Below are 15338 nucleotides of genomic sequence, written 5' to 3'. Positions count from 1 at the left end.
CATAGATGTGACTAAGGGGCCATGAAATCTCAAGGGTGAAGCGTGAGTGAGATTTCTTTTTGTTTATGCGTATGACTAATTTCATTTAGCTTTATCTTTGGCGAGATATCTAGTGGCTTTTGGTGCTCTGGGTCGAGCAGAAGTGTTAAGGTAAGTGTCTTCATAATCACCATTAGATAATTTTAGACATTTTTTAAAACGTTCTTAAGAAAGCTCCTAATTATGTTAGCTATTTTCATTGTTTGCTTGGATATTAATTATTTTAATGCAGAAATTTATTAAAATGTTGTCTTAGATTTTTGGTTGTTTTTAACTACCTACCGTACTTTTTTAAGGTACGAGAGTTTATCTTGACCCAGTGTTTATTTTATGCCATCAAAACAAAATTGATGAATTAAGACTGCCCAAAAAAAGAGTGTATTGTTTTCAGCGTTCATGTTTCTTTAACATCAAATATTTTTAAGGATGCGTGGGATGCCAAAAGATGAAATTTTTTTATGGAAATCTGGTTTGGTATTGCATCATACTTACTTAAATATACTTAACCTGTCTTAGTCCTCGTATCTCGAGCTGAAAAACATTAAACAAACAAATACCTAGGTACCATTTTTTGACGTAAAACTTAGCTAACCTTTAGATGGTTTTTATATAATTAAGTAATCCAAGTTATTATTATTTAAAAGTATAGCTAATTACTATTTACGTTTAGGAATAATTTTATTCTGTTGTAGTTATTCTATAATATCCTATTTCGATTCATATCATTGAACAAGAACTATGGCAAATTTTAAACATGGCTTTAGTTAAATAATATTGGATTTTTACTAAAAATTATTACTGATGTGGAAAACATAACCAAGTTCTAAACAATTATAACTCACGATTTATAAATAATGTACACGTTATTTATATCACTTTTTTAGATAAAGTTGAAAATATATTTTGAGTATAGGCACGTAGCATAGGTACACAATTTATTTCAAAGCGGTTAACTATCATTTTTATCACCCGTATAGTTACGAAGATTTCCACTTGATTCTAAAAGCCAATAAACCCAAATCACCTTCGGTTGCACAAAATGCTTTCAAACCCGCAATCGTAAAAATGAATACGCGCAAAACTAAAAACAATTAACAAATTACGTTCTAGGTTTACTACTTATAAAGCACACACGCCTGACACGGTGTCGAATAACCCGTTCCTGAGCGTTACGTGTCTATTAGTTTCCGAACAAAGAGCCGTTAATTCGTTCAACGTGTTCAAACGTTTTCAATGTTACTCCACTGAAGCTCGGAACCGAGTGAACGCTCTCCGTTTAACAACCCCGTGCTCTCCTGCCGTCCAATCTTACGTCACCTCACCCCATACCAATCTAGAAATCCTATTGGTTAATTCGTTTTGCCGCGCTTTCTGAAACCCAAATTCAAAAGCTTCCCCGCATTTCTTTCTTTCGACCATAAGGCAACCGTGTATATATCAGAAAGAGAAAACTGTGCTTCGCCAACCGCTGTTGCAACATGATGTAACCAGTTTGGTCTGAACGACAAAACATAGTACCTGCACGAGGAAGAACAGGACGGGAATAAAGTTTTGACGTTGATTGTAGTGGTAGAGTGCGAAGGGAGCGTGCTACTGTGCGTTCCACTATTTATAATCAAATAGGTGTGCATTGGTGTGCGCGTGTAGTCACACGATGCACCGTGTCGATGTGTGTGCAGCGTCGAGGCAATGATGTGCACGGAGTAACCCTTATTACAAGATTCGCTCCCGCCGCGATCGCACGTACAATAGCTGTCGCCAGTCGACCTCTTTTGTCGTGCGAAGTGCGAACTTAACTTGTTTACATCGGCTAGTCGGAGCGATGCATGGTGCGTTTCGCGCGGTTGTGTCATTGGCCTCAGCCGATTATCGCTAAATTACGTGTGAATTACGGACAATGTTCTAAGAGTTGCGTCAAAACTTTTTGTGTGAACTTTTCGAGCTCAGACCGTGATCTCTTAGCGCCAAATTTTGAACTATTCCTGTGCCATCGAAAGAGTGAGAAAGTGAACTTTTTGAAGATTTTTCTACAGAACTTTTACAAAAATATTGTCGTTTGTACTTTGAGGCAATAACTACTCAAAAGTGACCCTAAAACTGTATTTGCAAATCATAAAAATTTGCTGTGAATTTTCGAAGTGAGCCTTCTTCAAGAAAACAGATCTGCTGATAGATGCAAATATTCACCAGATCTTGATTCCGACATCCAAGCGGGACACATATCATTTATGCATACAAAACAAACGGCGATCTATCCACGATTCCTCCGTAGAAAAAGACACTACGCCCGACAAAGATGGCTATAGCGTTCAACCTGCCTAGTGAGAGAGAGGCGACAGAGGAGAACTTCTCTAGACTTAACAGGCTCCTGGCTGAGCTTTACGAGGTTCTGTGTCACATCCTGGTGTCTCGACAGCCCGGGCAAGAAACTCTGGCCCAGGACACGCGTCGAGGTGAGTGTCCTGAAGCTAACACACCACCTTACCACTTAAGATGCAATTCGACCTACATCGTCAACTTAGTGATGGTAGTAGCCATCATAAAGGTGTCCCTGGCATCATCGCTCTTCAATACCATCAGATAAAATGAAGATTGTTTTAGATAAGTATTGTTAACGGTGATACTGCATAGCAGATCTGGACTATTGTTATCGTAATTTTAAGTCCATCCGTTTTTATGTAATTTTTGCCGAGATGTTGTGTCCGACTGCACTTAAATTGTAAATGGTGGTTCTTGCTGAAATAAAGCCTAAGGTTAATCTTTGGTTTTATTCGGCTGCAATTCTAACAATAACATACACTTACAATGCTTAAATAAATACAATTTTGCTTTTTGATCCGAATACAGTGAAGTTCGACAAAACAACTCGTGATAAAAATATGTTTTAAATTACTGTAATATAATTAGTAATGTTGTGCATTTACAAAAACTTATTTTCATTTGGATAAATATACCTACTTGGAAACAATTTGTCATTAAGGTTCCGTGCTTTTATCTACCACCTAATATTTTATTTTACCAGTGCTTACAAATCTTACAATCTGCGGTCATGCTAGCATTCGATTCCGTACTTATTGTTAAGTTTTGATATTTAGTTACATTTCCATTTTGATCTCTTATTTTGTTTATCAATTTTAAAACGAACTAGTTTGTTTAATTTATTAACCTTTAATAAGTTCCCGTGAGGTGTATAGCATTTAATTTTTTATCGTGTAAGTACCTACCTATACATATAATAAAGGATCTCAGACCTTATTTTATTTCCAAATAGTCTCGATAGTCATATTTAGTGCCCGTTAAGTGAATTATAACGTTTTGATTAGACGCCAAATATTTTGTTAGATTTTACTAAATCATGTGAAGAATTTATTGAAATTTACGAATATTGATTTCCTAAATAAATATCTATATGTAATGAAATTATGGAATTAATGTGTCTTTGTAAATAAATTCAATTCCATCAATAGACTAGTTTTGTTACTCTATGACATTATTTTTAATTATTTACCTATTGTCTCTAAAATGTAAAAATATTCCTTTTGTAATAAGGAATACATACATTGATAAATATGCCAATAGTATTTAATTAAGTCACAACGATTTGTAAATATTGCATTTAAATGTTTGTGATTTTAAATAAGAACATTTCTGCCTACATTTTTTTATTATTTACAAACTATACTACTATATAGTTAGTACCACGTGTAATCAATATACATAAACTGGATTGTGTTAATAATACTTTTCCCTATATTTTATGGGAAATTTGAGAAATAAATATTATTTTGTAAAATTCTCTGTTTCAATTCCCCACAGCACTTACTATAAAACCCTTTTAATAATGTTTCAAATGATTTAAAAAAACATTTTAAGTTTGAAATGAAGGAAACGTAAATAGTAAAAACCGCATAAAAAAAAACATTTTAAACTTATGCGAATTACTGCTAAATTGCTAAAACAAAATCTGTCAATCAATCATGATCTTACTTATATCAAATTAATTTCTTAGAGCTTGCCAATATAACAATGTATAAAAAAAAACATAAGTAAAATTTAATAAACTGCCAATGCCAGTAACACTAAGTATCCAATGAGTCTCGGTAAAATAGATCCTAAAATAATTTGCTTACCTACCTACCTTTTGTCAAGCGTTAGTTAGATTTTCTACAAAAAATAAAGGCTGACAGAAAAACCCCGTTTCCAGTTTTATTAACTATAAAATATTTTAACGTAATAATTTTGGTATTTAAAATTACATGAAAATAAAACTGGACACGCATTACATGTATTATACGTCATATAATCTGTTTCCATAGATCTACAACTACATATTTCCTGAGTAAGTAGGTATCGCGCCGGCCGAAGAGAATAACTATTAAATATTGCATGAAAATAAAATAAAAAATATATGTGTATGTAGAAAGTGACGGACTAGTATTATAACATAACCCATGGATACGGGTAGAATAAACAGCATAACTTGCTTAAACAAGAAACTGGAGGAGACAGAGCTGTGGCGCGCTCTAAATCCTAGTTGTTTACAGTCACGACCTATTTTGATCCAAGCGACAAGGGTAAGCGACGTGATTTAGCTTTGGACTGAGTATTAACCTGGCGGGCCAGCACAACTGAACAGTCTCTTGATATGGCCTACACGATAGGCTCTATCACACAACAGTTAGTGTGCTAGACCCGCTGCTGAGCTTAGCTTTATGAATAATTGTTTAAAAAATGTTAAAGAACAAGCACGCGTTATCAAACATGTTAAATATTAAATTAAAAATGCTCACACGTACAAAAATCCATACGCCAAAGATTACTATTATGGTTAAGCTACAAATTCATAAAATGCTTATTAATAAATGGCTGTAATTTGTAATTGTATCAAAATTAATCACAGAAATATACAATATTAGTATATTTAAACATTCTAAAACCTTTCGTAAGAAACCCTGCGAATCTAAAGAATTATATATAGTGCTATAAATTTCTGTGAATTTCTGTCGAAAAATATAGTGTAGGTATATATCCGCTGAGATTTCATGAGCTGCGCCACACAATTGTTTGTAGCATTGGCAATGGACTAGCGAAGTACGACGCTTGAAAGCGAAAACCAAACGTAATCGCGCGATCGTGAAAGAAGAAATCGAAACTATGGTAAGATACTGGCTGGAATAGGTAAAACGAAACTACCTAGTAAAGATATTTTTACATCTCCTATTATGTGTTGTATTTAATCGAACCTACTAGATTCCACGGCGTCAACAGTGGACATACAAAACAATTAGTAAAGTAATAGGTTGCAGTTTGCAAATTATGTTTCAAAGAGGAACTATATTTATTTTGTCTGGGGGATATGTCATTTGCTAAATGCACAAACCGAATTAAAACAATAACGAACTTCACTCCAAAATCAAAAAGCAAAGTTTGTCATTTGTGTGGTCTATTGTGTTTTCAGAAAAAAGTACCAACATTTTATTATGCAACTACTTACTTTACAATAAATTCATCTGTAGCTTTAAGGTTATTGTATTAAGGTTCACCAACTTTCACAGCCCTACAATGATGGTAAAATGACAGGGAGGTAAGTCACGGTAATGGAGGAATTGTGATTGTGCCTATGTCGATTACAATTGAAGTGGAAAGAACCACGCTCCAATGGTTTTAAATATTTTTTTGAAAACAAAAAATATTGATTGCTTTCTGTCATTGAAACTTGTATTTTAGGACAAATAAATTACAACTACTATACGCAGCAAACCATACAATATTGTTGTATTTAACTGCCCATACCGGTAGGCTACCAGCGCTCTTAATTCATATAATAGGTGCCTATGAATAAGATAAATAAACCATATGCGACCGAGCTTCGCTGTAATATATCAATTCTTTAGATAAAAAAAACTCTTATAAATAAAGGGACAAAAAACAAAAACTTAATTTCTGGCCGGGATTCGAATGACACCTACTATCTATCTCGTACATTAGACCGACCTCGTACGACTGAGCGCGGAATCGATGCGCGCGCGGCGAAATTAAGGACCATATTTTACGTTTACAAACGCGAAAAACTCATGAAAACTCGAAAATTCGCGTTTTCCGGGATCTAAGGCTATGCTAGATATTTTTCACCCCCGAAAACCCCCACATAACAAATTTCAGCGAAATCGTTAGAGCGGTTTCCGAGATCGTCGGTATATATAAATAAATAAATAAATAAATAAATAAATAAATATACAAGAATTGCTCGTTTAAAAGTATAAGATTATGTAAGTATTGTGTAATAGGAGTAGGACAGTATGATAACAGGATTGACAAGAAGTATTTTACGGTTTTAAAGATTTACTGGTCAAAAGCTTTTGTAAGCTCTTTGTGAAAACCACAGAAAATAATCTGATGCTGTCATTACCTAGCGGTAAAGACAAGGACAAGTATTTTCTAATAGATGCTGTCATTACCTCGCGAGCGGTCGGGCCAACTGTATGGACAAGGACACGCGGCGTCTTTTTTACAATAGTAAACAACGCTAGATGTGGGGGGACCCTTAGGTTTGGAAAAAAAACTGTAAATAAATTCAAGTAGTTAGTCAGTCCGTAGTGAACCGTACCGTACCCAGTAACTACTCACCAACAGCGTCAGTTGCACCTAGTGGTACCTACCATTGACCTCAAACTTTCTTAAAACTTAAAAACATCAACAAATCCTTTTAATGTATTCCACAGGTGCTCTCCAAAACAGGTGCCCTTTTCAAAGACAGGTCCTGACACGTTCAATATCTTTGTCCTGGTTTGCCTCTATTCCCGATTTGGTTCATTTTGTCTTTTTTCATCGTTTTTTGTCGACGAGGAACGAATGATAATTTATTGCAACGGGCTTTGAATTTTAAAAGCCCTCAAGTTTTATTGCGTTGATTATTTTGAATTCAGATTTTATTGCCGGTAGCGTTTTAAATGAGTTTTTTATCGGACTTAATTCGGTTTAGTTTTCGAAACTTTAGTTTTAAGGACATCTTTAGGTTTCTCTTTCTCGCCTTGTTCTTCAAACCTGAAACTTTTGAGAGAGTCACTGTAAGATTACAAATCAGTAAGAGGTTTATTTGCAGCACAAATAATATTATATTCAATGGCACCAGTGACAAAAATATAATAATAGTATGTACTTAAAATAAATTCATTATATTTTATCTTACATAATGGAAAGATGTATTTTTCTCAAGTGTAGGGAACAGAGGCCCGAATTTTGATTAATTAATTCAAATAAATATATTAATTCAAATAAAACAATACATTTTGGTGGTGTTGTACATGATACCCAATTCTAAATTAATTTCATACAACGGTTAATTTTTTATTCATTACGTTCTTTGTCTGCGATACAGAATAGTACTGTTGCAAAACTTGTTCTATTTTCATATTTCATACAAATAGCAAGTTGTGGTGCATTTATTTCACGGCACATTAATTTTATATTATGATGAGAAGAAACATCATTATAAGAGTAAGTTTGGTTAACCTGTTGTTGTCACTTAATTCAGTTGACCCTTTCTTTAAAAACGAATGTCTGAAGTGATAATCTTAATATCAAGGGGTGCTTAGGCGCCAATAACTGGGGCTTTGTTGTAAGATAACTTATGATTTATGAAGAATAAACCACCTGTACGAGTATGTAATTGGGACATCTACTTATGTGGTTAAGACATGCCCCGTATATTTCGAATATTTCTTACATTCACACCCAAACTGCTTTTGATCTTGAATAAAGTCAAATTAACTGCTTTAAAATTAATAAAAGTAGGTGAATCTAGTAATAAAGATGATTTACCACCTGTGGAACTACTGGAAGCAGTGATAAACGCATTTTTTGCGTTGTAGTTTCCTCGCTACAGTGAGGGGAAAAGTTTTGTGTTACACTCGGGTGCAAATGTACCTATTTTACTTCTCGTGTGTTAAAAAACTCGCACGTTCAGGATTCTATTCTCGAATCACTCGCTTATCTCGTGGTTCAACTATAGAATCCTTTCACTTGCTCGTTTTTCAATTCCATACTTGGCGTTAAAATACAACTTTGCCCCCTTGTATAACAAATAACTATTATTACCATTGTGACTTTTATACCTCATACTATTTGTTTTACTGTCGGGGCAGATTTTTTCTATTAAGGTCATTCCCTGCGCCAATGACTTACGATTTGAATCCATTGTTATTATGTTTCAATTAGTTTAAAATCAAAATCTCTCTTGAATTTTTAGAAAAGTCAAAGTTAAATTCAAACATGTTGATTTCATGTATTGTAACCCCATCACTAAAATCAAATTTCAAAAAAGTGGTTTTTTAGACCATGTATAAAAAAATCATAAAAAATAAGTCCATTGTTTTCAATATATGGCTCTTACGAATGGAGATAAAAGATTGAAAAACCGGTGGCCGTTTGTCTTATAGTTCTATCTATAGGTAGTGCAAATTTAGGAGTTTCAACTCAAAACGTGTCAAAAATTTATGAAAATCGTGTGGAGCCCCTTAAAATAACGTACTTGTGTGTCATTTCCATATCATCATTTCAACTTTTCTACTAAATAATTTATGTAATGTTCGGGCTTATTAGGGTTCCGTAGCCAAAATGGCAAAAACGGAACCCTTATAGTTTCGTCATGTCCGTCTGTCCGTCTGTCCGTCTGTCCGTCTGTCCGTCTGTCACAGCCGATTTACTCGGAAACTATAAGTACTACAGTGATGAAATTTGATGGGAATATGTGTTGTATGAACCGCTACAAAATTATGACACTAAATAGTAAAAAAAAGAATTGGGGGTGGGGCCCCCCATACATGTAACTGAGGGATGAAAATTTTTTTTTCGATGTACATACCCGTGTGGGGTATCAATGGAAAGGTCTTTTAAAATGATATAAAGTTTTCTAAAAAACATTTTTCTTAAAGTGAACGGTTTTTGAGATATCAGCTCTCAAAGTCGTAAAAAGTATGTCCCCCCCCCTCTATTTTTATAACTACGGGGTATAAAATTCTAAAAAAAATAGAGGTGATGCATGCTAATTAACTCTTTCAACGATTTTTGGTTTGATCAAAGTATCTCTTATAGTTTTTGAGATAGGTTGATTTAACTGTAATTTTGGTTATATTTGCTGCTACGGAACCCTTTGTGCGCGAGCCCGACTCGTTTTACTATTAAAATAACATTACTTTAACGCTAGCTAGCTTTGCTCCTTACAAGAAATTTCTTCATCACAATCAATGTTTCACTCCTTGTCTGTAGCCTAGGTTTATTATTTTACATTCGACTGCCAACTAACCTTCGACCCTTAGATAGGATCGTAACTAATAACCTCCATCATTAGTAAACTACATTCGCTCGTATGTTCAATATGCCGATGTTAAAATGTCAAGGAGCATCATGGTTTTCTATAGAAAACATACATTTTCTATCAGGTTATTTAATAAATTTAATATAGGCTAGGATTATTTATACAAGGATTTACATACTTTACTAAGTCGTAAGTCGTAATCGTACTTCGATTGTTTAGCACCACCTATTAAATGCAATCATAACTACACTGATGATGCCTACAATTTTTTTTTTCGAAATGTGTATTGACGTGATATCATGATTTTAAAATAAAGAAGTATGTAATTTGTTCTTATAAAACATGTTATTATAAACAAACAAAAATATTTGGGGAAAATATGATTTCGGCCACTTCCAGGCTGCGAGCAGCTCCATCTAGTTTTAAGCCTAAAAGGCCTATACATTTCAGGGGTACGGAGTTTTCGGAGATGTGACTTCCCTAAAATAAGACATTTGGTACTTAACGTTCAGTTTTTACTCATAATATTTATTTCATATTTCACATGAGTTAGGTAAATAAGTAACAAATTTTGTCTCTCCATGCTCTAAAATCATAATTTTACAAAGTTCTCTTTCTCCAAAGAGGCTATTGTACAGTGGTGGACACGTGTGATCAATTATACTTAGACAAAGGCACCATTGTGTAAGCTACGGTGACAATCACAGAGTATGTCGTGAATCTAGATACGCCAAAGTAACGTGTAAAATAAACAAAGTTAAAATCAAATTTCAAGATTTTTTTTTGAATTATAAATAAATCGCAACAAAATATTGTCGAGCTCCTGACATTTCGCCGAAGTTACAATGCATCTCCGTGATCCCCGTGATCATGATGCAAGTAGTTTATTGAAATTAATTTAATCATTATTATTTTATTTCTTTGATTTATATATAGCTTTCCAAGTAAAGGTACATATTTTGCATTGAAAATAGTATTTTATGCAACAGGCGTTTAAAGGAGGTCAAAAAAGACGAGTGGCGTGGGTAACAATTTGAGGCGAAGCCGAAAATTGTTATTGAGACGCCACGAGTATTTTTTGACTCAGTTAAACACCGTTGCATACAATACTTTTTCTACGACCATGCACTTAGTTTTTAATAGTTTTCTTGAATAATTTTCGTGAAATTCACACTGCTTTCTGTATTTTGACGCAAAGGTTTGCACTGTCAGCTCGGCTGCCCAAAGCCTTTCCGCGCACTCGCGCAGTGTCGTTATAAGGCGTTGCCATGGTTACAGAGCCAAACAATGCGTTTTCAGTTTTTTCGATACTGCGCGCATGCGCGGATAGCCGGCGGACGCTGGCTTTGGGGAATAGACCATTATGTAGGGTTTTAAAGATCTATGCACGACCCTGTAAATGACGAATAACAGTTCGGGAGTAGAAAAATTAAATAAAGGTACTTACTTAATTATTGTACTCTAATACCTACATTAAACGGCGAAAAAGAATGCACATATCGGTCTTAGGAAAGAGACAAATAACGTCACATAGGCAAGAAGAAGACAACGCTCTACAAAGAGGAAAAACCGATGTGCATTCTCTATCGCCGGGTACTGTACCTTAATGTTATAGATACCTATTTGACATGAAATAAAACTATGGAAACGGATTATAACGCGTACTTATAATGAATTTACAATTCATCCCGTTTCGAACACTTTACAGCATTCGTGGTCAACGGGTGACTGAGAAAAAATTACAATGTGCAAAAGCTATCCACATACAAGAAATATTAATGAACCATGACCATAAAATATAGATTTTTAAGGCAGGTTCACACACTGTTAATAAAGCTAGTTAAACAATATTCAAAAAATTACAATTACTATGTTAAAAAAAAGTTAATTAATTAATCTACACAAAATTCCATTGTTTTATTTCACGAGTAACTATCGCGGTAACCGAAGACAATATTACCTATTTGACATCTTAGACTCGATAACTCGATAACACTACTTATGTATAATTTATTGGTATCTGTAGTGTATAGGTGTCTCGAGTACATATGGCAGTCGGTGTCCGAGTGCGATGGAGCACGGACGTGCGGTGTGTATTGGCGAGCCAACCCGATGTATATAGTGTAATAGCGTGACATTACAAGTGGCGACGAGGATGGGATAGAAACATAAGTAACATAACCTATAAAATCGAGTAACGATGCGCCATGATGCACCGTTATCTTTTTGTAAACAGGTTTGGTTACCTGCCGTTTTAAATTACTGGCATTCTTAGTAGTTTCGGAACGTAATGAAGCTAAATGAAAGTGTTCATTAAATACTACAAAGCGAAATGATTATAACGGCAGTTTTTCAAGAATTAAGTCAAAACCAAATAAAAAATAAATGAAATGTTATTTCTTTCAACCGTGCGAATATAAACCTTAAGCAGGTAGCCAAACGATGCAATTAATAAAATGTTTGAGGCAATTGACAACATACGGCCAGCCTTCCTAGATTGTCATGCCTATACAGGTGTCGGTGTGTGGCTCCTACCTACCTAGTAAACGGTTTGGTTACCTACCTAGATTGCCAAATGTTTTTAGGTACCAAAATGTTATTTGAGTTTATGTGTAGTGGGTTTATAAAATTGATTTATTATTTACATAAATCACAGCCCGGAATCATTACAATAATTTCCGTCCAACCAAAAGAAATGATATTTATTTTTAATTAGTGAAGTTACCATCTACCTGTTGGTTGGTTTAATACACAAAATTATGTGATGTTGCTAAATTTATGAATGGATAAGCTATTTACCTAAATAAGGCATTTACTTGAATGATAAAATGTTGTACAACCATCACACTTAAATGTCCTATGGTAGCATTAGTCGATGTTTGAGAGTAAGGTGAAAACCAAAACAAACTAGATAAATACTTACCTAAGTAGGTATACTTCCTTACAGGGGTGAATTTACGTAAAAGTAACGTAAGTCACGACTTCATTAAGTGGTTATTTGAACTACAGCTGCAAATGAAAGGATCTATGCATATGTCGGGAAAGTAACACTTATTTAGAGATAGATTATCACTTGAACGTGAATCTTTTGAATTGATTGAACATGCCATAAAATCGTGACTAATACTCTTGTCGCGGATTGACTTACGTAAACATTCCTAACGCCGATTTCGAGCAGTTTTATCTGAGTATTTAATTACTTAAAAACCAGAAAACTAGATGGGTTCACATTAAGTGCTAAATATACCTACTTATAATAAATAAAGAAATATACACCCTGTTGTTATTGGATTATTCATATTCATATTCATCTTTATTCATCTTTATTAGTATTAAGCATACGTTGTCAATTACGTTAACTTAAAAAAAAAAAAGAGATTCATTACATCAAATACAATTAATTTATCTATGAAACTAGCGTCGTAATTCTTGCGGTTATCGAGTTAAAAAAAAAAACCGGCCAAGTGCGAGTCGGGCTCGCGCACAAAGGGTTCCGTAGCAGCAAACCAAAATTACAGTTAAATCAACCTATCTCAAAAACTATAAGAGATACTTTGATCAAACCAAAAATCGTTGAAAGAGTTAATTAGCATGCATCACCTCTATTTTTTTTAGAATTTTATACCCCGTAGTTATAAAAATAGAGGGGGGGGGGGGACATACTTTTTACGACTTTGAGAGCTGATATCTCAAAAACCGTTCACTTTAAGAAAAATGTTTTTAGAAAACTTTATATCATTTTAAAAGACCTTTCCATTGATACCCCACACGGGTATGTACATCGAAAAAAAAATTTTCATCCCTCAGTTACATGTATGGGGGGCCCCACCCCCAATTCTTTTTTTTACTATTTAGTGTCATAATTTTGTAGCGGTTCATACAACACATATTCCCATCAAATTTCATCACTGTAGTACTTATAGTTTCCGAGTAAATCGGCTGTGACAGACGGACAGACGGACAGACGGACAGACGGACAGACGGACATGACGAAACTATAAGGGTTCCGTTTTTGCCATTTTGGCTACGGAACCCTAAAAAGTGCTGAATACAACAATTCCTAATGTTATTTGTTTTGACATATGCCGTCAATCACTTGACTCTAACTTGAATGTTATTCTTAAGGGTCTCTCACAATAATAAATTAATTTATTATGTATGAAAAGGATGAACATTTTTTATTGCATATTTACCTAAAAGTGATATACAGGATGGTTCTTGATAATGAACCTAACGACGTGTCAAATTTAACGAAAAAAAAACACGGTATAGAACAAAAAAAAATACATTTTTGAAGCACTTATGATAAGCAGTTTCCATCTAAGTATTAAATTACTTTGTCAGTAAAGTCGGCAGAAAAAAAGAGGCATTAAACGGATATGCAACTCTGTACATTCAATTGTATCGAACATTTAATTGGCACCTAAGTACTATGAAATTTTATGCCATTTGTGGCTGAAAATAAGGCATTAAATTGCGAATTTGGAAACAGCACATGGAGGTGCACTCTGTACATTCAATTGTATCGTTTAGTATCGACCATTTAAATGGCATCTAAATACTATGAAATTTTATGCCATTTGTGGCTGAAAATAAGGCATTAAATTGCGAATTTGGAAACAGCAGATTACAGAATCTGGACATTTAATTGTCATGTGTGTGAATTGGATAACAGAAATTCTGGTTATTAAGCTAGTTAATACAGCAGATTACCGAATCTGGACATTAAATTGTCATGGAAAAAAAACCTACTGGTAACAGAATAACAATGACCTGACCTGTACAGTGTGCACGGCTCATTCAAAGCAGATAAAATGTATCTGGTCATTAATTTGACATGACTTTAGCCTTACGAGGATAAATATAGATATATGTGGATTTAGCAGCAGATTACTGAATCTGGACATTTAATTGTCATGTAAAATAAATGAAAAAAAAAAACATACTTACCTTGGTTAAGGCAGGCAAGGTTTAAAAAAAAAAAAAAAAACTGAACATTGAATTGTTGCAAATATGAGCTTAATGATAATAACCTAAACACGAAGTAAATTACGGTTATACTGGTTGAACGTGCGCTTAAATGACGCTTAGATCAGATGATAAATGCTATCTGAGCCTTCAATTGTCATAATAGTAGATTGACGTCGGTCAATAAATATCATTAAATTGAAACCGAAATAAATTACACATATGAAAGAAAAAATACCAAGGCATCCAGTGCCTGAGAGTCTGAGACAACTACCCCAGTAAAACACTCAAGTACAATGACTGAGTACTTTGAGATAGCATAAGTTGAAATATTTTCAATATAATATATTTTGACTTGTGTTAGTTAGAATCATTAAATTGATTGGGTACAGGTTGCCCCAAGAAAGTCCAGTATGGCTTCTTAATTGTCGTTGGAGGCATTTGACAGCGAAGGTGATCCTACATCAGTAGGAGTTCGGTGGGAGCGCTGGAAAAGAGCACTCTTTATATACCTAGATGCCGCTAACGTCAATCAGAGTGAAAAGAGTGAAAAAAATAAATAAATAAAGACAGTTCATTGGTTTGACATTGCATTGTATATAAAAAAACACGTAGTGGTGCAGCTGAATTGAATAAAATTAAGCGAACGCTTGATACATTTCAACAACGCGGAAAAAAAAGAAGTTGCTAACTCTGCTTACCGTCAACAAGGCTTTGTCAGTATGGGTGACCTCAAGAGAAAGACATGCCTATTTAAGTTGATCTATGATAGATTTTCAAAGACAATCTACGTCAGTTGAAAATCATGTCAAAAATATATTGGTACTGAAGGTACTCGTTATCAGTTAGGGTAATAGGTACATACTGCAGAGATTCATGTAGGTGAATCTCATACAAGTCAGGTGTCCAGTTAAAACAAATAAACTAATGGATCTGTGAGCCTCTATTGAACTAATATAGAAAAAAATAAGAAATAAAAATGCTGAACTTGTTTGCGTAATTTCACGGGAGGATA

The 15338-nt window shown here is 34.3% G+C and overlaps 1 protein-coding gene across 1 annotated transcript in view; it reads left to right on the top strand.

Moving 5' to 3' along the window:
• The first annotated feature begins 1651 nt into the window (after positions 1 to 1651).
• Positions 1652 to 15338, top strand: part of LOC125228280 — a 95374-nt gene continuing 81687 nt past the window's right edge. Inside the window, exon 1 of the mRNA XM_048132780.1 lies at positions 1652 to 2492. Within this exon, the coding sequence (XP_047988737.1) occupies positions 2336 to 2492 (157 nt within the window). The 5' untranslated portion in view covers positions 1652 to 2335. The remainder of the gene's footprint in view (positions 2493 to 15338) is intronic.

The sequence above is a fragment of the Leguminivora glycinivorella genome, chromosome 1 (genome assembly GCF_023078275.1).
Source record: "Leguminivora glycinivorella isolate SPB_JAAS2020 chromosome 1, LegGlyc_1.1, whole genome shotgun sequence".
Lineage (NCBI taxonomy): Eukaryota > Metazoa > Arthropoda > Insecta > Lepidoptera > Tortricidae > Leguminivora > Leguminivora glycinivorella.
This window is presented reverse-complemented; position numbering and strand designations above follow the sequence as displayed.